Source organism: Charadrius vociferus, unplaced genomic scaffold (assembly GCF_000708025.1).
Source record: "Charadrius vociferus isolate BGI_N301 unplaced genomic scaffold, ASM70802v2 scaffold134, whole genome shotgun sequence".
NCBI classification, from domain to species: Eukaryota; Metazoa; Chordata; class Aves; order Charadriiformes; family Charadriidae; genus Charadrius; species Charadrius vociferus.
In genome coordinates this window covers 5,269,256-5,295,476 of record NW_009648333.1, presented here as the reverse complement: position 1 = coordinate 5,295,476, position 26,221 = coordinate 5,269,256, and the positions used below count along the sequence as shown (strand labels likewise).

At 44.5% G+C, this 26,221-nt stretch overlaps 2 protein-coding genes across 2 annotated transcripts in view; one reads left to right on the top strand and one right to left on the bottom strand.

Moving 5' to 3' along the window:
- The window catches only part of SRD5A3 (steroid 5 alpha-reductase 3), a 67,777-nt gene extending 67,540 nt beyond the window's left edge, over positions 1 to 237 (bottom strand). The window contains exon 1 of the mRNA XM_009885031.1: positions 74 to 237. Within this exon, the coding sequence (XP_009883333.1) occupies positions 74 to 237 (164 nt within the window). The remainder of the gene's footprint in view (positions 1 to 73) is intronic.
- An 873-nt stretch (positions 238 to 1,110) lies between these two features.
- Positions 1,111 to 26,221, top strand: part of KDR (kinase insert domain receptor (a type III receptor tyrosine kinase)) — a gene marked incomplete at its 5' end in the record, with an annotated part of 30,138 nt that continues 5,027 nt past the window's right edge. Inside the window, 26 exons of the mRNA XM_009884982.1 lie at positions 1,111 to 1,205; positions 1,687 to 1,883; positions 3,055 to 3,179; positions 3,500 to 3,668; positions 4,898 to 5,037; positions 5,233 to 5,401; positions 6,770 to 6,881; positions 6,975 to 7,138; positions 7,992 to 8,148; positions 9,250 to 9,370; positions 9,958 to 10,066; positions 10,808 to 11,152; positions 12,082 to 12,228; positions 12,391 to 12,522; positions 14,147 to 14,253; positions 14,669 to 14,804; positions 15,075 to 15,179; positions 16,411 to 16,524; positions 17,776 to 17,864; positions 19,705 to 19,861; positions 21,323 to 21,423; positions 22,759 to 22,881; positions 23,018 to 23,129; positions 23,522 to 23,621; positions 23,738 to 23,843; positions 26,074 to 26,221. Coding sequence (XP_009883284.1) covers positions 1,111 to 1,205; positions 1,687 to 1,883; positions 3,055 to 3,179; positions 3,500 to 3,668; positions 4,898 to 5,037; positions 5,233 to 5,401; positions 6,770 to 6,881; positions 6,975 to 7,138; positions 7,992 to 8,148; positions 9,250 to 9,370; positions 9,958 to 10,066; positions 10,808 to 11,152; positions 12,082 to 12,228; positions 12,391 to 12,522; positions 14,147 to 14,253; positions 14,669 to 14,804; positions 15,075 to 15,179; positions 16,411 to 16,524; positions 17,776 to 17,864; positions 19,705 to 19,861; positions 21,323 to 21,423; positions 22,759 to 22,881; positions 23,018 to 23,129; positions 23,522 to 23,621; positions 23,738 to 23,843; positions 26,074 to 26,221 — 3,580 coding nt within the window. The remainder of the gene's footprint in view (positions 1,206 to 1,686; positions 1,884 to 3,054; positions 3,180 to 3,499; positions 3,669 to 4,897; positions 5,038 to 5,232; positions 5,402 to 6,769; positions 6,882 to 6,974; positions 7,139 to 7,991; positions 8,149 to 9,249; positions 9,371 to 9,957; positions 10,067 to 10,807; positions 11,153 to 12,081; positions 12,229 to 12,390; positions 12,523 to 14,146; positions 14,254 to 14,668; positions 14,805 to 15,074; positions 15,180 to 16,410; positions 16,525 to 17,775; positions 17,865 to 19,704; positions 19,862 to 21,322; positions 21,424 to 22,758; positions 22,882 to 23,017; positions 23,130 to 23,521; positions 23,622 to 23,737; positions 23,844 to 26,073) is intronic.

Sequence of the window (26,221 nt, the reverse complement as noted above, 5' to 3'; positions counted from 1 at the left end):
CTCCTCTCCTCTCCTCTCCCGCCCCATCCTCTCCTCTCCTGTCCTCTCCTCGCCTCTCCTGTCCTCTCCTCGCCTCTCCCGTCCTCTTGCCGTCCCTTCTCCTGCCTGGCCGGCTGGTGCTAGCCCATCGGAGAGGGCTGCCTGCCACGGCGTAGCGTCCTGCTCGCTTGGCTGCAGCATCAGCCGTCGTTTCCGAGAGCAAAATGTCCCTGGAGCCAAATGCGGGAAACCCGTCATCAGCGAAGAACCTGCTGGGGATGCCAGTGATTAAAGCGTGGGGAAATACTAGGGAAATGGGGAAGGTCCCGGTCTGGCCGCGCTTTCTTGTTGCCCGTTGTAGCTGGCCGAGCTGTCCTGGTCGGGGCTGCTGGCTCTCCCCGGTGAGGTGGGATTCCTAACAGTGATGGGAGCAGCCAGGGCAGACCAAAAATCTCTCCCTATGGTATTTGCAGATGGTGTGCAAGTACGGATAGTGATTCCAAGCGAGCACTGGCACCCAGATCGCAGCCCTTGCGAGCGTGGATGGCTCGGGGCAGGTGCCATGCAAGCCCTTGCACGAATAAGGTCTGGTCGTAATAGAATTTTGCCCAACTGTTTAGGAGGAAAGAGATAACTTTAGAAAATCATGGGGTAAAATAAATTAATGGGATCTCAAATTTGTGACAAGCTGTAAAAGAGTTTCTTTACATAATTCGTTGATCGTCAGTCTCAAAGAACATCAGCATATGCAATTTATTATAAGAAAAGTTGGTAATCCCTTTCCCCAGGGAGTGAGATCATCAGATGAAGGTTCACTCCGTTTCAATGTCCCACATCCTCTTGTTAGACCTTGAAGTTGGCAACGCAAGAAAACAGGAACTCCACCCTGGCTGGCTGAATTGTAGTGCTCTGCAGCTAGCTCCTGACCATCTGCCTTTGCTTCCTGTTATGACAGAGTTTTTGAACTTTCTGGGATGTGTGAAAAGTCATTATTTACCCTTCACTGCTAAGTAGGTGATGTGAAAGTGTCCGCTTAAAATGTGCTGCATATTCCCGTATAGAATGCTTTTCTGATGGAGTAGCGTTTACTTGGTTTATGGCATTGGTTTGAGGGGTTTTTTACATGTTTTCACAGGTTTATTTATTTCTCTGGATCAGCCAACCCTTAGCATACAAAAAGATGTCCTCACAATAACTGCAAATGACACTCTAAATATTACTTGCAGGTAAGGGCAAATCTGTCCGGCGTGATTTTGATGGGGGTAATTTCTGTAGTGAGTTTTTGTACAGAATCACAGGTGATTTGGTCTCTCTCCCATCATCGCTTCTGTTTCTCCCCGCTCCCTTTGTGCCCCCCTACCCCGCTTTTTCTAGACCGACTTTAGAAATGATGTTAGAGGGTTGCAGCAAGGGAGACCTGGGGAGCGCAGGGCGGCCGGGGGGAGGAAGGGTCAGCCGGGTCCTCCTGGAGCTCGCTTTGATGCTCTGTGTCACTTAGATTCGGCAGAACGCGAATCTCAAGTAGCTTCCTCCTGGGTCTTAACAATGGGTCTATTTACGTGAATTTACCCTATGTGGCTTGATGTGACGGGATGAAGGCCGTTCCTCTCCATAGCCGTAGGGACTAGCAGGGCTGGGGTTCGCCACCTTGGCATCAGGACTGGCACTCATCGCATGCTCACGCTCCTCCAACGTTTGCTTTCCCAGCGGTCAGAGACCCCTGGAGTGGTCCTGGCCGAGCAACCAGAGCAGCGCTGAGAAGCGTATCTCCGTGACAGACTGCAGCGATGGCCCCTACTGCAAGACACTTACTCTCCTCAAAGTCATTGGCAATGACACAGGGGACTACAGGTGCCTTTACAGGGACAACCAGGCAGCTACAACCATCTACGTCTACGTTCAAGGTGAATGCTTATGCAGCTCTTGGGTGGCTCTTCCCTTAGCCTCAAGAGAAAAAAGGGATATCAAGTATCTCAAAATGGTTTTGACATTAAAGTTTATTAGTCCTAGAAATTTTGATCCTGTGAAACTGTTACTTTTCTTGTTTTCACGTTGAAGAATTACGTGCCAGTATGCTAGTTGCCATCAATAGAAAAGCCTTTGTACCTCTAATTTTGAACTGACCTGCCCTGTGCAGTATTTGGGGTGCTATTCTTCTCCACCCAGAACTTAGCATGCCTATCTCCGCTGCGCTCTGAGCCTGTCCTCACGAATGCAGAGCTATTACTGACCTCAGCAGGAGTTTCATACGAGGGAGGATTACGGAGACTGGGTATTTATTAAAAACGACAGATCTGATCCCTTTTACAATTTGTACTATCTGATACCATTCAAAAAATGAAAAAACAAATCCAAACCGTAAACTTCCATACCTTTGCTGACCGTCATGGTAAAATCTATTGAGGATGTAAGAGCAAAGTTTCCAAACTCAGGCTGTCAGTTGTGTTGGTGGTAGCGCAGCTGAGCAGCGCAGACGCTGCAAAGCCTCCAGTTACACGCTCGGCTTAAGTAAGCGCATTCATCGGGGCATCTGCCTTTCTGCACTGATGGCTTCATACTCATTTTCTTATGCGCCCTGTTTCCTTTTTATTAACTTATAGTTACCATTTTGAAAAATGGGATGTTATTATGTACATGGACTACCTTGTTTTGTAAGATCATGAACTCTTTTTTTTTTTCGGTCTGACTTTGGAAAGGATGCTGCCATTGGGGGAGCCAATGTAGCATGTCACTACTTTTAACTGATATTTCCTGTAATACTTATGCAAGGAAAGTCACACTAGGGTAAATCGGACTTTTGTCGGCACAAACACTGTGGTGGCAGGAAGCTATTCTCCAAAGTGCGCGCTGCTGCTGATAACTGTTTTGAGAATAATGATAACTGTAAAGCTGGGGGGGATGGGGTGGGTGTGTCTGTCAAAATACGTACCCTCTATTTAGTGTCATCGTTTAAATATTTTACCACACGGAAAAGAATAAAACTGATTTCAGAAGAAAGGGAAAGAACAAAATTGGAAATTTCTTCCATAATCACGTGACAAATAATATCCATTTACCAACTGCATGTTCTTCTAGATTACAGATCGCCATTTGTGACTTCAGTTAGTGATCAGCTTGGCATTGTATACATCACTAAGAATAAAACTGTGGTAGTGCCGTGCCTTGGAACCGTATCAAATCTCAATGTATCTCTACATGCGGTAAGGAAAAAAGCCCGTTATTATTTTAATAGTTGAAATCACGGTGACATAAATACATTGCTCGAAGTATAAATACATTTCTTTAAAACTTTCCATCCTTGGGAAATTTACAGCCTGTGATTACAAGGTGAGTGCTGTAACTGTACTGGTCCGTGATCCTGCGCTCTCAAAGCGCGGAGTGATTGCCCGTGAAAGGGAGATTGCCAGAGCTGGGATGTCAAAACGGGGGCCCAGAGGTTATGGAAAATGCGGGACTTGAAAATTCAGGGTGGTTTGATTTTTGAAGTCTGACTATGTATTTTTATCAATATTTCAAACAGAAATATCCAGAAAAGGTATTTGTTCCTGATGGTAAATCAATTTCGTGGAATAATAAAAAAGGCTTCACTATACCCAGTCATTTAATCAACTACGCGGGCATGGTCTTCTGTGAAGCTAAAATAGACGATGAAAGCTACCAGTCTGTGATATACATAGTCGCAGTTGTAGGTAAGCCAAAGGTTTTGTTTTCTCTATAGCCGATGTTATTTTGCTCGCTGCAACATACTGAACCAATTACATTTGGTTGGACTTTAGGTTATTCAATACTGACAGTGCAGCTAATGCAAAATGGATGTTGTGATATATATTATTTCGCTTTTAAGTGCAATGTATTGTGTTCTTTTGGGTTGATCATTGGGATAAGTGCTTCTATTTTTAGTGTTTTACATAGATGCCAGGGATTTTATTTTACTTTTTTTCCTAACAATGCAAGCCTTTTTCCTAAAATCACTCTATTCTGTACTTGATTCACTTATCCAGGATCCGAGTCATGGTTGAAGGGGAGTAGAGGCAGGCATCCATCACCAGCAGCTGGGAAGGGGTTGCTCTGAGGGGGTACCAAGGGAATGGGGCATCTGAAGGTTGCACTAGGAGCGAGGTTGTCTTGTCTCCTTCAGACCTGTGTCCTGACTCTCACAGGGGTTTATGCTCTCCTGGTCTGTTTTGTCAGTTGTTCGTCAAAACCCAGAAATAACATGAGGAATCTGTGGAGGCTCAAGTCTGAGCTGAAACTGCAGCTATTTCTCTTTTGGCTGAGGTCACAGTGACCACTTCAAGTGGCCAGGTGGCACCAAGGCGGTCTCGCCATGCTTGGCAGGAAGGCGTAGCAGCCCTCCAGCCTTTCCTCTGTGCAGCAGGAGAGCTTGTCCACCAAATTCACGAGTCCTCACTCTGGTGTGGAGCAAATTCAGAATTTCTGCAGAATTTCTGCCTTCAGAATATTCTGGTTTGGAATACTTTAAATATTTTATTGCACAAAGCAAACTTTGGATAGTTTTGCCAATGCCAGACCGTTATTCTTAATAACGTTCCCGCTTACTTCTGGGGAGGGGGATGTATCTCCTTTAGTTTCAGGTCTCACCTGAAAGGGTGAGAAGAAGGTGTCTAAGGCAGAGGAACTGTGTGGGTCACCGTCTCCTGCCTGCTCCCACCGCTGGGGGGGCTCTGATCATAGCACGTACACCGTGCTGCGCCACGTCTGACGTGGCCCTCTCGGATGGGAGATGCTCAGGGCAGGCGTATCCCTTCCCTCTGGGCTCCTTTGTACGCCCATCATCATGCTGTGCTGCGGCATGGAGGGGAGTTTCAGGGAATTCGCCTGGGAAGTTTGGTGCTGAGCGCTGTAACGAGACCTCTTCTTACCCCCATGTTTCGTGTGTGCCTTTTTCTTCCTCTAGGATACCGCATTTATGACCTGACGATGAACCCGCACTACCAAGTAGAGCTGGCGGTGGGAGAGAAACTTGTTCTCAATTGCACCGTAAGGACAGAGCTGAATGTAGGAATTGATTTTAAATGGGACTACCCTTCCATCAAGGTAATTCCGTAATAACTTAAAGGTGCCAACATCACAATGAAATTTGATTTAGGTGTAATTTCACTCCCCCCTTTATAATATTGACAAAGCAGATGATAATACACAAAGAAGTGACAAGTATATACAAGCGTGCCAAGGGTGACAGGAGGAATAACAATAAAATTCCCTGACACCTCTGTCTTTTATCTATTACAGGAAAAACGTGCCACCATCAGGGATTTAAAAACCACTGCAGGAGAAGTAAAGAAGTTTGTAAGCACTCTTACCATTGACAGTGTGTCTTTAAGTGACAAAGGTCGATATACCTGCGCAGCATCCAGTGGTCGTATGAACATGAAAAACAGCAGTTACTTCATTATCCACGGTATGGCATCTTCCACTTCAGTTTTGTTGGTTGCTTTGGATTTGGGATTGATTGCTGGGGTGCAGAAGGCATCTCGGTGATGAGTCAAATGACAGAAATGAACCAAACTGCATCTACAGTGATCCTCTTGGATTATTTGTATACCACAAGCTTAGCTAGTGATAAGATTTTGAAGGATGCTGTATGTTACTGAAAGCTGTAGAGTAGGAAAATGGGAAGTAAAATAAGCTGAGGTAAGCCTCTGGTCCTCTTCAGCGTTGATCTCCTTGAAGTTCTGTAAAGCTGAATTTGTGTAGATGACTTTGTATAAGGGTTGCCTGATCTCACTCCGTGTGAACTTAGGCTAGATGCTGGTGGCTCTGCAGGACAAGGGTCTGGGTGGGCATGAATGAAGCTAGGAAAATAAAACTTTCAACTTTTACATTATGAATAGATGAATTAAATGGAGTTTTGGTCGTACGGAAATGATGCAAAGGAAACAACTTTGGCTAAGTGCATAGATAAGTACGAGGCCACATCCTACAGCCTTTTCTCAAGCCCCTTTTGGGCACAGCCCCAACAACTCCACTAGCTTACTTCTAGAAAAAAATTGCCAGCACGAGAATGGCCCATTTTTAATCACTGAGTCAGACAAAAGGGTTTATATTTTCAAGGAGACTGGTTTTCCTGAGGTCAGAATGTTCAGGGGCCAGAATATTAATGGTTCTCTTTCTTTTTCTTTTTTTTTTTTAACATTCAAACTTACTACGTGGCACAGTGATTTAAGATAGAACCAATTTTCTCCTGGGTTCTTTCTATTTCCCTTCAGGAGCCAAAACGATCATGTGCTATAGTGAGTGTACCAGATATTAAGTCCATACCATCCTAAATCTTAGCCGAAAGGCTAGTGGCTGTCTTAGTCTGAATGCAAGTTTATAACTTATAAAAAGTATTCGGTGACTCCAGCAGTTCAAATACATACTTGAGAAGAGGCTGAAAGTATCTTAACTTTATCACACTGTAGTTTTGAATACTGTTATTTCCTGGAATGAGTAGATCAAGCCAGTTTTATGATGTGTATTTATTTATATACGTATATATACTGGCAGTTGGCACACCGTCCTGAGAGCTGAGTCTTGTCTCTGCTTTCCAGAGCTCCCCTATGGGGGAATTGGTCCTTTCCTCTGTGCAAGGGAAAGGACTGGGTTTTCATGGTGGGTCCAGAGCCCACCAACTCTCTCCAGAGGCCAGTTTGGAGCCAACTGTGCTTTACCAGTGGCAACCTGTCACTGTCCTGTATTTGTCATCTGTTGTTAAGTGCTGACCCAAACAGAGACCACTTACGCTTTTGTCCACGTGGAAAGACAATTTCATTTAATTTTTTTGCAGAAAGTCCTTTTATTCACCTGGAGAGAATGGAGAATATGGTCGAGACAAGGCTAGGTGATACCGTCAAAATTCCCGTCAGGTTTAAAGGATATCCTCCGCCAGAGGTGAAATGGTAAGAATCGGGACACAACCTGTTTGAAAAACCAAGCTATTCTTAGTCAAGGTAAATCTCTAAGGTATTCAAAGCACTCTATATTTTCTTCAGGTATAAAAATGGAAAAGCCCTCAATGCAAATCATACAGTTAAACTTGGCTACACATTAGTGATCACTGACGCAACTGAAAAGGATGCTGGGAATTACACTGTTGTCCTTACAAACCCTACCAACAAGATGCAGAAGAGACATACATTTACCCTGCTTGTGAATGGTAAGTGGCATCCCGAAGGGGTACCTTCCTTTCACGTGCGGGTGTTGTGTATTGCCGTTCTTATGATTAAATTCATCCCGGAGCTGTGAAGACTGGGACGGCAACTGGGAGGAGAGCACTTGAACCTCAGCCCAGGGAGGGCAGAGGTGGCCCTTCTCTCCTGGCTCCAGGATGTGCCGCTCAGGAGGCTGCAGGCTCCTGGTTGTGTTGTGATGATACTTTGTGTGTGGGTTTTATTGTGTTTTTTTTTTTTTTTTCTGTATATTATTTATTTGCCTCTGCATCCTGCTCTCTTCCTGCCCTCCTTGCTGGCCGTGCTGCCGGAGTCCTCCCACCCCACTCCATCCTGGTCCTGTCCCACCTCGCCCATCCTTCCTGCCCCACGCAGGCTGTCCCTCCTTTTCTACCCTGCCCTCCACAACCTTCCTCCTCCTCCTCTTCGTCCTCCTCTCTGCTCACCAGGAAACATCCCTAGCCCCCATGCTTTGAAGACAGAAGGTCTTGGGAAGGGCAGCAAGGCTGCATGCACTGGGATCAGGGCTGGGCAATAATACGCATTTAATGGTTGGGCATGGTGGTGGGAGTCCAGGGGCTGCATTTTAAACTCGAGGGTCATAAAGGGAGATTTCATAGGAGATCCTAAACGTTGCATCTTGAGATCCTCAAGGATCTCAAGGTGTTGGGCAGGTTCACCTCTTCCCAACACGTCCTTGTATCTCCAAGAGTTATCTCACTCTGCATTGTGCTTGGAGGTGGGGCACGGTGGGAATTAGTCACTGTGGACCTGACGCGTGCCCGCAGTGCCATTGGGGAGCCCTTAGCTCAAGGTGTAACCTGCTGCTCTCTCCTCCAGTCCCCCCCCAGATCGGCGAGAACGCACTGCTGGCCCCCGTCGACTCCTACAAGTACGGCTCGACACAGGCGCTCACCTGCACCATCTACGCCGTCCCACCGCCCGCCACCATCCTCTGGCACTGGCAGCTGGAGGAGGAGGGCACTTTCAGCCCCCAGTGAGTGCTAAGCCCTTGCCATCTTCTGTGGCTTACGTAGCTCTTGAGGGACGTTTGGGTTGGGTTGGGGTTCTTTTGGGTGCGTCCCTTGTCCAGGCTCATTAGCGAGTGCGAACCCAATGGCCAATGAAGAAAAGATCGTTGTACTTAATAGGCAGATTGTTGCAGGCAGGCCCTGCCAAGGTCATCGCTGTCGGCAGAGGCAAGGGCCACCCACAGCGAGGAGCTGGCAGCGCCTGCACGTTGCCATCATGCTTTCTTGAAGGGCATCTTGGCTTGTGTGGGGTTTCAGGTGCAGCTATCTGTGTGCCCACCCCTCAGATCTCCCTGTGGGCTGCAGGCCCAAAACTCCATCCCCAAACAGAGGAAATTTGCTGTTTATGCTAATTACAGATCCTTGTGGTGGTTTGTGTTTTTGTTTTTTTTTCTTACACTCAAGTGCTGAGCGTGATGGTGCTCTTTATCTGTGTGAAAGTGTATCTGGGAGGAAGTGCACTGATTGATGTTGGGGGATGATAGAGAGAGTGCCTGACTGAGATTCACGCAGCTTCCCTTATCTGGGCCTGCCATAAGCCCAGATTTCCTTTTAAAAAAAAAAAAAGAAAGCCAGAAAAAAAAAAAAAAGCATTCTTCTTTCCTGTTGTTGTTTTTAAAATGATTTCCACTAGTTTCTTCCTTTGGTGCCTGGTTGCTTCCTACACAATGGCTACTGTCCTCAAGAAATTCTTGTAGGGAGTTCAGTGATTTCTATGTCTCTCTGTCTTCCTTTGAACTAAATTAACTTGAATCATCCATTTATGAATGGAGGTTTGTTCCCAGAATAGCTGCTTCCCTCCAAGCATGCTGATTGAGCTGACACAGGCAGATTAATTAGGAAATTCACCTTTGGGCTTGGACCACAAAGGTCTCAGAAGGTTATAGGGTGCATTTTAATAGAAATATTTCCACAAACATACTCTTTGCTTCCAGATGCAGGCTGTGGCCGGTGATCCATCTGATTCATAGATAAATATCTGCATATTATAAAGAGAACACAAAACCACTCTCTTGAAGGGTGAATATTCGTCTTATCTAATGCATATGTCTTTATTTCTATCTCAGGAAAGTTCGCTCAGGAGCCAATCCGTATGCATGCAGAAAATGGAAAGTGATCTCGGAGAGAAAGGGTGGGAATCAGGTTGAGATTAAGCACCGAGTCGTTACTATTGCTGGGAAAACAAAGGTGAGCAGATTTTCTTTTCTGTTTGTTGGGGTGATTTAGCCCTGTTCAGCAGTCCACGTATCTGGAAATACATCATTAGAGATGAGACTCTCTTCACCTACTGTTAAACTTGGGGATCTACTCTCAAATAGGCAGAGGTACACATTTTCAAGTCCTTTAGACACTGACCCGAAGTGAGTCTCCATTGATGAACATAACTAACTTAGGTTTCAGCACTTACATTTTAGCGGTCTGAAGTTAGTTGAGTTAATGTTGCCAATTAGCTGCAACAGGGAAAAGCTGGAGAGACTGAAGAGCAGGAAGAGTTGTGGGTGCGGCATTTATTAACACACGTGCCAAAGTCTGCCTGCTGGCAGGCTGCTTTTTCTCGTGTTCTTTTGCCTGCTTGTTACACGCTTAAGGACAAAAAATGTAAATATCAGGAGGGGACTGTGCTCCTGCCGTGCCATGGATTTGCGCTTTGGAGGGATTTTTGGTTGTGCGGATACCTGCAGAGCACTTTGCTGAGCTGTTGGGGTGGTCGGGCTCAGAGACGTACTTGAGCCCTGATGGGGTATGAATGAAGTTGTTTGATTGTTCTTTTGTAGACCGTGAGCACCCTCGTGATTCAAGCAGCGAATGTATCTGCTTTGTATAGATGTATGGCTACGAACAGAGCTGGGTCAAGTGAGAGGGTTATCTCCTTTCATGTGACCAGTAAGTATACCCTGTTGAGGACAGCCGTGTTAAATTAATGTTATTTTGTCTATTTCACTAATGAGAGGTGCTTCAACGGTGTTGTCTGATTCCTGTCCTTTATAAAATCCCATCATTCTTTAGGAATTTAGGTTGTCCTAAATGCAGCCTTTAAAGTCAGCACTTAACTTCAGCCAAGCGATTAGTTTGGCTGGCATCCGTGAAGTGGCAGTCCTGCACAAATGATGCAAAATGGGCACTGTTGTGCCGAGAGTGATTGCTGTTGGGCTTCTGCAGTCACTTAAAAGAGCTACAGAGAAATTATGGTGGTGTCACAAAATGCGTAAGGATGTGCTGTAAAAGCTAAGACTAGCATTTTCGAAACCAGCGGCAAAGAGCTTCTGTCTTCTTGAAAGTCAGTCCTCATGTTCACATGCTGAGACATTATTTTAATCCAAATCTAAAAATGAATTATGAGATAATGCTAAGAATCATCTTAGGTTGCTGTAAGTTTCTACAGGAAGAAGAACTGTATTCATTAAAGAGGCCTTCTTTTGATCCATTTCAAATGTATTGCTTTTAATGAGGTTGTACTCTTTAGATGATTGATTGATTGATTGGTTATTTTCAGTGTTTTCTTTCCTTATTTACAACTGGCCAAGATCAGGATAAGGCTGTATTTGTAAAAAGGCTCTTTCAAGTTAGTGTTGGCAACAAAATGTGCAACCTAATAGGAGTTTCTTTCATTTTTTTAACTTGCAGGGGGTCTTGAAATTAATCTCCAGCCTCGGAATCAACTCACAGAGAAGGATAACATGTCCTTGCAATGCACAGCAGACAAATTCACCTTTGAGAAGCTATCGTGGTACAAACTCAGCGCTCACGCTTCGCAAGCTCCCTTTGGAGGGCTGCCCATGCCCGTTTGCAAGAACCTTAATGCTCTCCAGAAGCTGAACGCAACGGTTTCAAATACCAACGGTGAAAATGTCACCTTAGAGCTCATCCTCCGTAACATCTCCCTCCAGGATGGAGGAGACTATGTTTGCATTGCTCAGGACAAGAAGGCTAAAACACAGCACTGCCTGGTGAAGCATCTTACCGTCCAAGGTACGGATCTCTTACTGTGAACCAACATGGGTGGTTGCATGTGAAAATAACTGCAGTAGTGTCAGGTTTCGGTATCTTCAGGTCTTGCATGTGTTGGCTTAACGGTGCACTCATTTTTTAAATAGATTTAGACCATTTGTTGTAACACGCAGGTCTGGAGCTTGTCTGGGCAGCAGGAACTTAGTGTTTCATCAGTACCAGTGAGGAAACGCTGAGTGACCCGCTATGCTGTGCAAGGAGATGAGTTTGGCTTTTGCACAAATGATGGCACGTGTTTAACTCAATAACTGCTTGATTTTACTTTTCAAAACACATTTTTCCCTCTAGCTGTATGTGCATGTGCATATTCATAGCACGAATGCTACTGCTTTGTGTCATTGACTCTTGAGTTTGAAGTAGTGTCTATAACTTAAAACCGTCCTGAAGTGATGGTGGTATTCAGGCGCAGGCAATGCAAGCTGATAATCAGCTTCTCACACAAATAGGGATGACTTTGCTTTGGGACCTCGATGCCTAGGCTGTTTAGGCAGATTCAGAAAAATTCCTACGCATGTTCATGGGCTGTCCTGAATGGACGATTGATGGACCAGCGGTACCAGGCTTCTGAAAATGACCCTGGAAATAGAAATGTGAGGGAAGCAATTTCTCACCTATTCCCTCTTCCCTCAGCAGCCTGAGCAGTTACAAATTAAACCATCTAAAGCAGGTTACATCAATACTGTTAAAATTTTCTTGGCTGTTATCATTTTTTCATGTTATGTGGAAGTTTAACTATGATCTTAACACTAATGCTGTGGCTGTTGGTGTTATAAAAGGATTGGAGGCGTTGTTACTGGGCCAAGTGTGTAGGCTGTCATCAAGTGCTATTACTGCAAAAATGGATGTTTTCTTTAATGATCAGTAATTTTGCCATATTTTCAAACCAACAGAGCCCATGGCACCCACCCTCGTAGGAAATCTGGAAAATCAAACAACAAACATCGGTGAAACCATAGAAGTGTCATGCACAGCGAATGGCATTCCTCCCCCAAACATCATGTGGTTTAAAAACAATGAAACCCTTGTTGAAGATTCAGGTGAATCTCCTATAGATAGCTCCTTTGCTATGAATTTTCTATCACTTAATGGCTTTCTTTCACGGGACTCACTGCTGATTTTCACCATGAAGAGTCTTATTTTGAAATCTTAACACAAAGTGGCATAAAAATAGCAGGACTGAGAATCATGATTTTTTCCAGGTATTGTTTTGAAAGATGGAAACAAAACACTAACCATACGTCGCGTGAGGAAAGAAGATGGAGGGCTATACACCTGCCTTGCCTGCAATGTCCTTGGATGCAGAAAAGCAGTGGCTTTTTTTTCAGTGGAAGGTTAGTGTTAGCTTCTTTCCTGATTGTGCTTGAAACTTTTATAATCACTGGCTGTCCTGATTGGAGATCTGAAAATACACCATGAGATTTGCGAAAAGTCCTGACCGTTCCTATCAAGCTCAAATTGGGCGCTGTCATAGCCGTTGTCATCCCAGCTGTTGAGGTTGACGCTTTCTTCTCCTCAATGTTGTTGAGTGCTTTTCAACAAAAGCTGAATCTATCCTACTTGTGGTTGCAAAGAAGACTCTGCCGGTCTATATTACATGCAGACCTACGCAACAGAGCCTACCTAAACCTGCAGATATCCTGGGGCATCTCTGTTGTAATGTAATTGTCATACTATTTTTTTTAACTGTTGTAACTTTTTAAGCTATGTGATTGCTGTCACAGCACCTAAGAAGAACTGAGTGAAGACTTTGTGCAGTCTTTGTGCAATCGCAACAGTGATTGCTGTCCCATTTTGGTGATAGGAACAGGTAGTGGTTTTGGGTTAGGGGACTCCAGCCTTAGTCCACCGAGCTCTGAAAGTAGCGTTTGTGAGACCCATCTCTCACATGTTCCAGTCCTATTGTGGCACACTGAAATGCAATTCGCAATGACAAACAATAAATCCTAACAAGAGGTTAGTCTGCAGTCTGGGTAGCTGGAACCATGATGGACTTGCCACCAAGAGCTGCAATAAGAAGCCTCAAACTAAAGGCTCCTTGCCCTTGATTTTACCACATTTGCAAAGTTTAGTCACTGCATCCTTAGAAGTCAGGGTGATTGTCCGATCTGTTCCGTTAAGGTAATTAAAGCAGTATCCTGTTATTCTTATAGGATGTTGGACAATATGTTTATGTGGGGTGGAAATTATCTACAGCTGACATCAATGTAGATTTCAGCTGATGTGGTAAATACGGCTGGGGCACGTCTGTAAAAGTTGGAAATCTGTGTAGGACATACTGTTTCACCCCAAGAAATTTATGGTGCAGCTCATTGGGGTCGTGCAATGGAGTGTGCTGCTGTGTAGGAAAATCTGTGTGGTGCGGAGGGGAAATACAGGAGCATGATGGTGGTGAACGGGAGCTGGAAAAGAGAGCTACTCTTGCGCGTTAATAGATGTTCAAGTGATATCTGCTGGAGACTATTTTACTGGAAAAGGGATGCTGTCAATAAGTCCATGTTTTCATGTGTTGTCGTAGAACCACAGTTTTTCATACCCCAGCTGAAGCATGTAAAGAGACAAGAGAAAGATTGTTCTCTCAGCGCTTTATTTACTATATGAAGGGTGGGGTTTTTTTGGTTTCTGGAGAAACAGTCATTCATTTTGAGTATTCCAAAACAATTATTTCTTTTTAAAATGTGAGATTTTACTTCTATTGTTTTCCAAATGTCCAGATAATGCCCTTGGAACAAAGCTGATGGTAAGAAATTGGGTGGTGTGTAAAACAGCACGAAACTAAGCGTAATATTCCAACATAAAACCCCAAGCTTCTTGTTTTGTTTTGCTTTCGTTTCCTTGCTCCATGTTGCACTTTTAAAACGAACCTTCAGAACAAGGACCTCCATTCTCTACTTTAATGAATGAACAAAACCAATACGCTTCCAGCTATCGCTCAGATATTCATTTATTTCTTCCCAGGCGCTGAAGAGAAAACAAATCTGGAGCTCATTATCCTCGTTGGCACTGCAGTGATTGCCATGTTCTTCTGGTTGCTTCTTGTAATCATCCTCCGGACCGTTAAGCGGGTAATGAAAAAATTCTCGTACTGTCCTATCAGCACTGGTCTTGCATGACAAATGAGAGCTGACTTGAGGCCCTTTGTGTTGTTTCTTTCCATTGTTCTTAAATCAACAGACACATTTTTTCTCTCCATGCTGTAACATTCTTGACTGGAACCGGGGGCACAGAAATTTGTTTTTAATTGAACAGGCTCTTGCAAGAGAAAAAGTGTTTTGGCTGGTTTTATTAACAAACAAACAACAAAAAAAAAAGTGCAAGTAATTAACGATGACCACACTCATGATGACATGGTGTAGGGCAATGGGAGCCTGGCATTTCTGGGAACTGGGGAAACACTGCAAAGTGAGAAAATGGCACTTTGCCTGCACATCGCCAGCAAAAAAAAAAATCTGTGCAACTGCAACTAATGCCATTTTCCAGGCCAACGGAGGGGACATGAAGACTGGCTACTTGTCAATCATCATGGATCCTGATGAAGTTCCTATAGATGAGCACTGCGAACGGCTCCCGTATGATGCCAGCAAGTGGGAGTTTCCCAGAGACCGGCTAAAGCTAGGTGTGTCTTCATTGCATGAGCCATTTCGGGGGACTGCAGCCAGCCCTGTGCTGGGGGCGGGGGGCTTTGGGTCGCCATGGGGGCTGCCCTGATGCAGGAACCCCTGGGTGGGATCAGTGGTCCCGTAGGATATAATGCATCCTCTCCCCATTATCAGGCCTCTGTTAATTTCTGATGCGTAAACTCCATTTAGAGTTGCTCTTTATTTTGCATCTTTTGCCCACTCTGCCAGGCAAATAAATCGGAGTATGTTCATCTTCTCACTTTCAGGTAAACCTCTTGGGCGTGGAGCTTTTGGCCAGGTCATAGAAGCAGACGCATTTGGGATCGACAAAACTGCTACCTGCAAAACAGTGGCAGTCAAAATGCTTAAAGGTAAAAACGCTGACTAAAAGTTCACCTTGACTACACAATAGAGGGATAATTGCCAATGCTGTAACCGGTACATAGAAAAAAAATCAAAATGTTTGTAGTGTACACAAGTTTAGCTTAACAGTTGGTGTCACGAAGCAATGATTAGGGAAAGTACGTGCCTTTCCCTCATCGATAACTGGAGCGATGTGGCTGTGGTTTCTCAGCCATTGCTTTATGGATCTACTCAGGTTCGGAATATAAACTTGCTCCTGCGAGCAATTTACACATGTCCGTTTTTGCCTTCTGCAGCCCGGTAGGGAGCTTTCGGCAAGTCTCGGACAATGGCTTAGGCACGCTCCAAAGTGAGTCGTAGTTTTGAGCAGCTTTCTCCTCACTTTAAATCGTATTATAGTGCCTCACATTGGCCGCAGAAAAGTTGAAAGCTGTGGTTCCCAGACACGTTGTTCCTCAAGAGGATGGGTCTGGGGCAGCAAAATGGGGCTGCCAGCAGTCAGGGGCTTTATCCCACCCTGTGCTGTACTGGAGGAAGGGTGGGAAAGCTGGGGGATGTCCCACAGTACAGTGTGAGCAGCAGCAAGCGCAGGCAAGACTTGTTGCCGACTCGTTGCAATGGGATGAGCGTGCAGTTGTGACAATAAAAATGGGAAAGCCTTGTCCCGCCAGCTTCTGAATGCTCAAGTGGCCTACAGAGAGCTGCCTTCTCCTCCCCGCTCTCCCCCACTGCTTCGGCTCTTTCCTCTTCCTCTTCTGTCCCTGTGGGATGAGGACACCAGGCACGTCTCCAGGCCTTTGGTGAGGCTGCAGGGTCAGGCATGTTTGGCCCTGGCCCTATCTCCCCCAGTCCGTGGAGCCATTGGACACTTAGCTTGGACCCCAGCAACAGCTATGGGACAATGTTTCTAGCTCTTCTTGGCTGGGAGAGTCAAATGGCAGAGTACAAACTGCTCAGAAGGTCTGTAGGAAAAAAGATGTTTGCTAATCTGGATTGTTTGTATCCCTCTTCTGACATACTGCCCTTGGCAAACCTTGGAAAATGTTTAAAAGCAAAGCAAAACCAACCCATTATGCACATGCGTAGCTTTCATCAGTGTCCTGCAGCATGGCTGACCCAGGCTACCAACCACCAAGACTTCTCGCTATATGGGCTGGAAAAATAACAGAAGAAAACACAGAGGAGGGGAAAACCTTTCTGTCTGCAACGACCCTGATCTGTGTTGTTTTACCTCTGCAGAGGGTGCAACCCATAGTGAGCACAGAGCTCTTATGTCAGAGCTGAAGATCCTCATTCATATTGGCCATCATCTCAACGTTGTCAATTTACTCGGAGCCTGCACGAAGCCGGGAGGTGAGTAACTTCTCAGTGGGTGGGAAAGTGCTAGTGAAAACCCTATTTCTGCCATTTCTGCTGCATAGAAAATTGAGTTTCAAAATTAAGGGTTGGAAAACACAGTCTTCTTTTTTTAAAAAAAATAAATTCTGATAAGAGTGAGAAGGTCCAGAAGTGTAATAAGGGCTCAGAAGCCCAGAGTTCTCCATCCAACTTCATCCCTTAGTTGTTCTATCACTTTGCTTTTCTGTTACTCAGATCCACTTTTATAGTGGACACCCCATGTGTCCCCACTCAAACCCACTTTGGGTTTGAGTCTACTACCACATTTAACAAGTTGGTCTTATTCTTGTCACGGGCTACAGTGCAACTGCAAGTTGTGGCTTCCCTCCCTGGCTTTGGATGGGCTGCGGGTGCCTCTGTGGGTGTGTAGGAGGGGAGACTGCAATTTGGAGTCCAGCTCTGGGTGGATGAACCTGTTTTACTTTATAATCGGGGACAGATGTTTTGTTTAACAAATCCAGCACTGCACGCTAATTTGGAAGAAATTCAGTGTAAAGTAACTCAGTAATAATTTTTCAGGGAAGCTGACTTGTTGGCTTACTGTGGGATCGGAATTTAATTTGTAAAGTTCCATGACAGAAGTGCAGTAGTTGAGAGAAACATAATCCATAAATATTTCTTTTCTTGTTTATTCCATAATAAAATAGAGATGGCCAGTATCTGGAACCTAGGATGGAAATTTATCATTGTAGCATATGCCTATATGAAGCCATTTGAGCATGAAATACCACATTTGGACTGTACATTAAGGCATCTATGTCTGAAAGCAAGATTCCTGTTTTAAGTTTTTAGGACTTAAACTCCTGCATAAAAAAGCATGGATAATCATGTGCGTACTTTATTGCAGATGAGTGGTTAATTGCACTGAAGTTCATTCGAATATGTATGTGGCATCCTTACAATGTCAATTAGCTTAGGCAGTTATTGGCACTTTATATAAGCACACCGCTGTACATTTTCACACATGAAATTAGGCCTGTGATTTTCAAAAGTATGTGCTTTCTTTTCCTTCCTTATACAGAAGAAAAGGAATAATTTCCCTGCTTTGGTTAGTGGGTTTTTTTAATTATTATTACTGGTATTTTTAAAAACTTCTGTGTAGTAGAATGCTTTTTGAAATGTACGCATTTCTAGCCACAAATTATGCTGTGAGATAAGGTGGGATATAAATGACCTTTCTAAGGAATTGCTTTACGTGTTGTACAGGCCCACTCATGGTGATCGTGGAATACTGCAAGTTCGGAAATCTCTCCGCTTACCTCCGGAGCAAGAGGAGTGAATTTGTCCCGTACAAGGTAAGGAGTCAAGGTTAACGGTATAACGTTTGATTTGGTGGGTTTTTTCCACACGCGATGTTTCTGTTTCTAGTGCAGACCGAAGCAGCAATCCTTGGGGATGCTGAATATCTCATACTTCTCATGGGAATGAGAGATGGCAGAGACATGAGAGGTCATCTAGTCTTTCCCCTGGCCCCTGCAATGTAGTTATTTTGTTATTGTTAGCTTAAAATGTGCAAAGGAACTGGGCTTCCACTATTTCCCTTGGCAGATTGTTCTACACTTGGCCGTATCTGTCAGGAAGTTTTTTCTGATTATCAGCCTGAATTTTTTCCTTTCTTAGTTAAGCTCCAAGACCACCTTAAATAACTGCACTCCCCACTTAGTGTATGTATCCATCAGATATCTATAGGTATCTTCCATCACCTGATTATCCTTTCCGATCTTCCCTTTCCTTTCTTAGTTAAGCTCCAAGACCACCTTAAATAACTGCACTCCCCACTTAGTGTATGTATCCATCAGATATCTATAGGTATCTTCCATCACCTGATTATCCTTTCCGCCCTTCCCTTGGCTCATTGCAGAAGCAGGCTGTGTTGTTGTTTTTTTTTTTTGCTGTTAATCATTTTGAATAATTGATGTATCTTATGAGTTTACGTTCAGCTTTTTACCTCCTGAGTCCTTTGCAAAGGAGACCTTCATCATGGCACTGCCACTCTGCACCCCAGTCTGAAAGGAGGGGCAGGATGGTGGCTGGTGTTTCCAAATTCCTTTCTGCACGCCTTTGAGAGGGGGTTTGATTTCTGGAGAGGATTGGGAGGGTCCGTTCCCTCCAAGGGTCAGATTGCATGGCTGCATGGACCCAGCACTGAGCATCATGCTTGGAACCTTACCCTTTTTCACCCATGGCCAAGAAGGAGGCCCCTGGGCTGCCCTCTGCCACGCTGGTGGACCTGAGTCTTCCTGCAGCTGTCGTGTTTAGATCAGAGCTTCTTCAAACTGCTCGTCGGTTCTCCAGGGGGTTATTTTTCTTTATCCTTGAAGTCATTGTTTACTATTTTATGTTGGCAAAGGCAACTCGCTGCATCCTCTTGTGAGGTAAAAAGGATAAACAAATATCTGAGAGGCCTTGAAGGAAGAGGCAGGGTTTCATGAGGGTGCTGACCCTTGCTTACACAACCACTGGGGATGGGAATCAGCAACAGAAAAAAAAACAGGCCTGCCAGGGGAGAAAAGTCACCAAAATGAAGCAGGAGAAAAAGGAAACATGGTGGAGGAAGCCTGTGGGGCTGGCATCCTCCCTAGAGGCATTCATTGGCTTAGGGGAAGAAGGAAATAAATCATATTTTGAGGGATGCCAGGGTTTTGGCCAAGGTAGAGGTTTAGCAGAAGGGCCTTTGTGGCAGTGGGAGGTAAAGCCATAGTGGTACGAAGAGGCTTGAGTGAGAGGGGTTTCGGCAGCATCCGCACGTGCTTCACAAGCGGTGGGCACCAGGGGGCTGAGAAGGCCATCTCCTCAGTGTGCATTTATTCCTCCACATGTGGAGATGTTGCTGGGGGGCAGCTGGGAGAACAGGGAAGCAGGCTAAAGCCATGATGTAGAGTGGCAGAGGATGCTCGAGCAGGTGAGCTTGCACGGCCATGAGTTAGGATTTGCCGGTGCTGTCACCACGCCAGCCCAGTGCCCCAAGCAGAGCTGACTTCGAGCAGAGTAGCTGGTTATGCCCATGGTGGGCTGCCCTCCCTGACTTCTGTGGTGCCCGTGGCAAACACCGTGAGGAACATCATTGCCGTTCCCAAGGAAGCTTCTGCACGCTTTCTGCTTCTGATTTCTCCCACTCTCCCCTCACATTTCTAGACCAAAAGTGCCAGGTTTCGGCAGGGGAAGGAGAACTATGTCGGTGATGTCTCCATGGACCTGAAGCGTCGGCTGGACAGCATCACGAGCAGTCAGAGCTCAGCAAGCTCTGGCTTTGTGGAGGAGCGGTCCCTGAGTGACGTGGAAGAGGAGGACGGTAGGATATGTCTTCTGCTGTTAGAACAGCTGTCATTGGTGGGGGCTGATGAGGGACGTTGGGGACCATGTGGTTTCCAAAGCTCCCTCAAAGCTGTGCGTGGGATATTTCCTGGATGACCAAAGTTCCCGAGCTGTGGATTATCTAGTTCAGCACCCCAAGCCCCTCAACCCAATCCCAGGTAATGTCCTGTCTGAAAAGGGTGTGGTTTTAGTAAACTGCCTTTTGGAGATTCATATATTTAACATCCCAGTGCCTTCAGGGAAAATCGCAGAGCACAAACTCTGAAGGCCAAGATGCTAACTGAATTTCCTCAGTGCTTACCCAGAAGTTAAATATCGTGAAATGCCATCTGCTTCACCGCTTATTAGTGGAGAGGTTGATTTGCCTTCCCTCTGCGCAGGTGGTCTGTCGGGAACAGGAAACCTGAATTGCCCACTCATTCAAAGCCTCCCCTGGATTTACATTCTCTCTCCATTTCCCTGATGCATTTGCCATGTTCTCCTTTGGCAGAGACAGCAAAGTGCTCGGTGCTGCCAACACGTTTCAGAGACCTCTATTTCAGCAAGTGGTGGGATCAGACTGGTTGGGTAGAGGCCGTAGCTCAGCTGCCTGTACCTCGACGTCTACTAAAAATTGTTTAATGCAAAGAAAAACATCAGTATGTTAACAGGGAGGATGATCTTGCAGTTTCAATGAGATCCTAATAGGTAATGTCAGGCCTGGACTTTATGCATTTCCACACCATTGTGGTCCTTTTCAGACCTCTCTGGTGTAACCGCTGACCCTCTGAGCTGGAATATTGTAAGAAGAACGTAGACCAAAAGCAGCCCTAGAGATGAAGGTTTTAGCCACCAGTGCTGTAGTTGTTGGTGGATTTCTTCTTAAAATCGAGAGCTGAGCAAAGTCATTGAGTTGTTTATTTCAACAAGAACTAAATGTCTAGGTATCTTTGTTGGATACTTGAGTACATTATTTGTCCAGATCACTAGAGGATGAGGTTAGGCTTCTTCTACCCTAAATTAGCAGGGCTTTTTGCCGAATTCAAGTCTTTCTCCCCATGGCATATTCTTCCTCTGTGAGGACTAGGTGGGGCCTCCCTCTCATTGGTTTCCAAATTCATCTACTGAAACCACAGCAAGCCTTTCCTGTCTTGGGGACTTGTGAACTGAGTTTTGGTTGTTTTTCTTTTGGGATTGTTTTGCAAATCTTTCCACTGGTGGGAACTCTGGAAATAAGCAAGGAGGCCTGGGGTATAACCCATCATATCCAAGTTTATTTTACACGGGATTGGTTTGGTGTAAACTGGGTTGTTAGTGATAATTATACAGCCAAAAAAGGGCTTGTTTTGCTCTTCCAGTTCATTGTGGCATAAGGTTAAGATGGACTTTTACCTAAGAAGCAGTTATGGGTGAAATCAGTGACAAAGGGCATGTTTGACTGTCGTCTGACTCTTTGCAGCTGGTCCTGAAGACCTTTGCAAGAACCCTTTGACCATGGAGGACCTCATCTGTTATAGCTTCCAGGTGGCGAGAGGAATGGAGTTCTTGGCTTCACGCAAAGTAAGGAACTTCTCAGGAAAAGTGGCATGTTATTTATTTGACAGTAGGAAATGGTGCTGTAGGTCTATAGAAGGAAACAGCATGTTCATCTTTGGACTAGCAGTCATCTGCAACATTTTGGTTTTGCCTTGAGACATCCCCAAATCATTAATACTACAGAGTGAAACAGCCCATGCTTTTATTGACACAAATGTTAGTGATCTGTATAAGGTTTAGGGGTCACCAATTCATAGAAGAATGATTAAGTAGTTGGCGGAGGGGAGCTGACTTAGGAGGACGATTAAAGGAATTAGGGGCAAATCCCTGGTAACTGGAGCTAAACTGGAGTAAAGGAGTTTGCTCTGAGGAGGTTGCCTGTTACTTGTACAGTGGGACTGGAAGGGCAGCGTGAGGACAGACGATGCTCACCTATGAAACTTCATGGATGACTCCTTGGCGAGTCTCTTGCCAAAGACACCCTGGTAGTCACGAGCACCTCACCTGCATTTTGGCCTTCTAGAAGTGCTGTTCTGTGGTTTGATCCTAAAAATGTATAGTACGTGTTTCAAAGGATGTAAATTCCTGCAAGAGCGAGGAATTGCCTGCAGTTGTATAGAAACAAAAAGTACTTTGAAATGGGAAGAGAAAATAGAAACAGGGAATACAGCACTGCTTTAGAGTGCAGGCTGGGTGTTCAAGAGCAGGCTTCAGAGTCTTTTCTAAAAATATACATTTGTCTACATTTCATACATCCTGGTTGGTGTGTATATGTAAAAATACGTCTTTCCAGGGTCCGCAGTTCTAGCCCATACTCAAAGCAAATCTGCAGCCTCTTTCAGAGCCTGCCTTTTTTAATTCAAGCTATTGAAGCTTGAGTTTTGAAGTCTTTGGGTTGTTGGCTAAGCTGTTGTTCCGTATATAGGTACAGACATGGATTTTTCTCTCTGTAGTCACGAGTAGTTTGTGTTGGAATCAAATCGGCGTTTTTCAGAGAGAGAGTGGAGCACACAGATTTGAGTGAACCTAAGTAAATCTAAAGGTAATCAGATCTGAACCTGTTTTGTGTCAGCTTCTTAGGATAATTAATTAGCTAACTTCAAAGGCCCTCTCTGCATAGTGGATAAACAGATGTATGTTTGGACTTGGGAACACAAGTCTCCCTGAGCCAAATCAGTTGTGACCATCAAAAAAGCACTTAAAATTGGTAACTGTTGATGCTGAGGTTTCTTTTTCTTAAAAGGTTTTAAGAATTATCTGGCCTTTGAGGGTAGGAGAGCACATATGTGAAAGAGATCAGCCCCGTGGACGGCGCTGTGACGACAGGCAGCATATGAAGTTGTTTACTTCTCTTTGCAGTGTATCCACAGGGACCTGGCTGCTCGTAATATCCTCTTGTCAGACAATAACGTGGTGAAAATCTGTGATTTTGGCTTGGCTCGAGACATCTACAAAGACCCAGATTACGTCAGGAAAGGAGATGTAAGTTTCAGATTCTCTATTTGAGAGAGAATTAATATGAAGTCAGAACTCCTTTTTTTTTCACCTTAAATGGGTTTGTAGAAACTCAGTGTTTTGCTAATCTGTGATACCTTTTTGTTTACGGAAATGCTTTCAGGCCAGACTACCCCTAAAATGGATGGCACCAGAAACCATTTTTGATAGAGTATATACCATTCAGAGTGATGTATGGTCCTTTGGAGTTCTGCTATGGGAAATATTTTCATTAGGTGAGTCACTTTAATTTTGCTGAGCCATCTTAAATTTTAAACAACAGAGTCTGAAGAAAACAGTCAGTGTTCTTGGATCCTCTTTAGCATTTTTTTCTGACTTCTTGAAAATTTCCTGTTTATTTTCTCCATCAAAATAGAATACTCAAATTTCCTTAAAAATGCAAATTTAGGAACATGGACTTGAAATGCTTCTTCATACAATTTCAGTTTGTGATGATGTGCCTCATTTACTCAGTCGGTTGCTGTTTCAATCATAAATATAAATTGTTTGCACATCCAAATATACTGAATTACCTTATTAGCTCAGGCCATAGCGCGTTATTTGTTTGAAAATTAATTGCAAAATTTAAGAGTCTAATGCATTAAAATTACCGTTGCTCGCATTTTAGGCGCATCGCCGTACCCTGGAGTGAAAATTGATGAGGAATTTTGCAGAAGACTGAAGGAAGGAACAAGAATGAGAGCACCAGATTATACAACACCAGAAGTGTGAGAAACTGTTCTTCCAGCTGCCCACATTTACCCCACAATAATAGAGGGTGTTGGAGCAACCAATAGGTGCTCTTTTCTTTATGCTGATATTTTAACGGGCTTTGTCCTTGTAGGTACCAAACAATGCTGGATTGCTGGCATGGAGATCCTAAGCAGAGACCGACTTTTTCGGAGCTGGTGGAGCACCTGGGGAATTTACTGCAAGCCAACGTCCGTCAGGTACATGAAACGTATTCTCTGGTTGCTAAAACCACCAGCTGAACCTTTCCCATCCAAAACCCCGTAGTTGGGTACCATAAGGGAACCTGGGCTTCTTCTACCGCTCCCGTTACTGACCGGCAGTCAGGGCAACTTGCAGAGAAGAATGATTTATGGGTGGGAAAGATCAGAGGTCTGTTGTGCTAACCAAAAGCCACCTTGCCCTGCCAGCAAGGGCTTCCCATGACATCACCACTGTCGTTACTTAGCTGTCTCGCTGGGGGGGTTTTGGGCACAGGCTCAATTCTCGGCTCTGCTGATGATTTCTCTGCATACTGCGGAGGCGTTTTGGCAGGTAGCTCCTGTTGGTCTTACTGTGCCAAAGATGGATATCTTTGGATATTGGATATGGATATTATTGCGGCCTTCCAGTATCTGAAGGGGGCCTACAGGAGAGCTGGGGAAAGACTTTTTACTAGGGCTTGTAGTGAGAGGACGAGCGAGACTGGCTTTAAACTGGAAGAGGGGAGGTTTAGATTAAACATTAGGAAGAAATTTTTCACTATGAGGGTGGTGAGGCACTGGCACAGGTTGCCCAGAGAGGTTGTTGAGGCCCCATCCCTGGAGGTGTTCAAGGCCAGGCTGGACGGGGCCTTGGGCAACCTGGTCTGGTGGGAGGTGTCCCTGTCTATGGCAGGGGGGCTGGAACTTGATGATCTTCAAGGTCCTTTCCAACCTAAACCATTCTATGGTTCTATGATTCTATGATCTTCGGGTATGTAAGGATGTGGGCTGCAATGCTTTTAATGACTCTTCTGGAAAAGGAATATATGGGCATTTTGCTGCCTGTCAGCAGCTCCATGCAGATAAGTGTATTAAGACTCCTCCTGTGTGCAGCTCTTGAGGTAAGAGAGCCCACTGTGTCCAGGTGGGGCACATGGGCCTCCCTCCCAGGTTCTCCATCTTGTGGCTCCCTCTTCATGGACTGTGGAAGTGGACAAGGCCAGGGCAGTAGATGTGAGTACGTAGATGAAGGAGGCTGGATTTGGCCACGTGCTCTCCTATTAGACAAGTTCTCCCATTCTGACCTATTGGTAATGATGGGAATTACCTGCCCTTCCAAACTATCATGTCTTCTGTGCATACCAAAACTCAGAAAGGATATAATTTTTTTACAGAGCAGCTCAAGTCTTATGTATCACAGAATCACAGACTGCCTGAGGTTGGGATGGACCTCTGGAGGTCATCTGGTCCAACCCCACTGCTCAAGCAGGGCCACCTAGAGCCAGTTGCCCAGGACCATGTCCAGACAGCTTTTGAATATCTCCAAGGATGGAGACTCCACAACCTCTCTGGGCAACTTGTGCCAGTGCTTGGTCACCCTCACAGTGAAAAAGGGTTTCCTTGTATGTCCAGAACATACTTCATGTATATTTGCCGATAACCTAATATGGTTGGATTGCTAATGATTTAGACCTTCTGGTCATGAACGATAGTGTACTGTGACTATAAAAGACAGACACGATTTACTGTCTGATAACTAATAGTTAATTATGCATGTGTCATATTGTAATCCAAAAGGGATAGATGCAAAAAATTAGAGAAAAGGTGGAATCTACTAAAGGATTTCTTATGGGACTATAAATAAGTATGCCGTACTGAGGGATGCATAATCCATTTTTCTCTTTATACTTTAGAGCCGAAATGTAAACAAATAGAAGAAATTTTTAAAAATTGTATCCTTGTTATTCACATCAAATTAGATGCCAAAGTATTGATAGAAAAATTCCTTTTTTGCTACCTTAATTTCATTCTTTTTTTATTTACTTCTTATACTTAATTTAGTCTTTCTGATTAATATGCTGTATTCTAATTCAGTCTCAATTTCAGTTTAAATTTATGTTTTTCCTCAGGTGCACGTTCTTTGTGTCATTGGGATTCAAACATTCCTAAAAACTACATTTTTGATTTCAAAGACATCGATAAAAAGTTCAGTTTATATGTTATGTTACAGTATGTCATATAAAAATTTCAATTTTTTATCTAAAACTACTTGGAAGTGGTTCTTATTAAGTTTCCTTCTGTTAACATAGCTGGTCTTGCAAAAGTGGTGTAATGTTCATAGTTTAATAAAACAACCAAAGTAGCACTGTTGGGCTGATGCATTCTCCACGTCCGTGTGTGTGGCCGTTTATGTCTGTGTATCTCTGTAGCCTATTTAATTTTTGTATTTTTTCACTGCATTCCACAGGATGGTAAAGACTACGTTGTCCTTCCTTTGTCAGTATCGCTGAATATGGAAGAGGATTCGGGTCTCTCTCTCCCAACTTCACCTGCTTCCTGTAGGGAGGAAGAGGAAGTCTGTGATCCTAAATTCCATTATGACAACACAGCAGGAA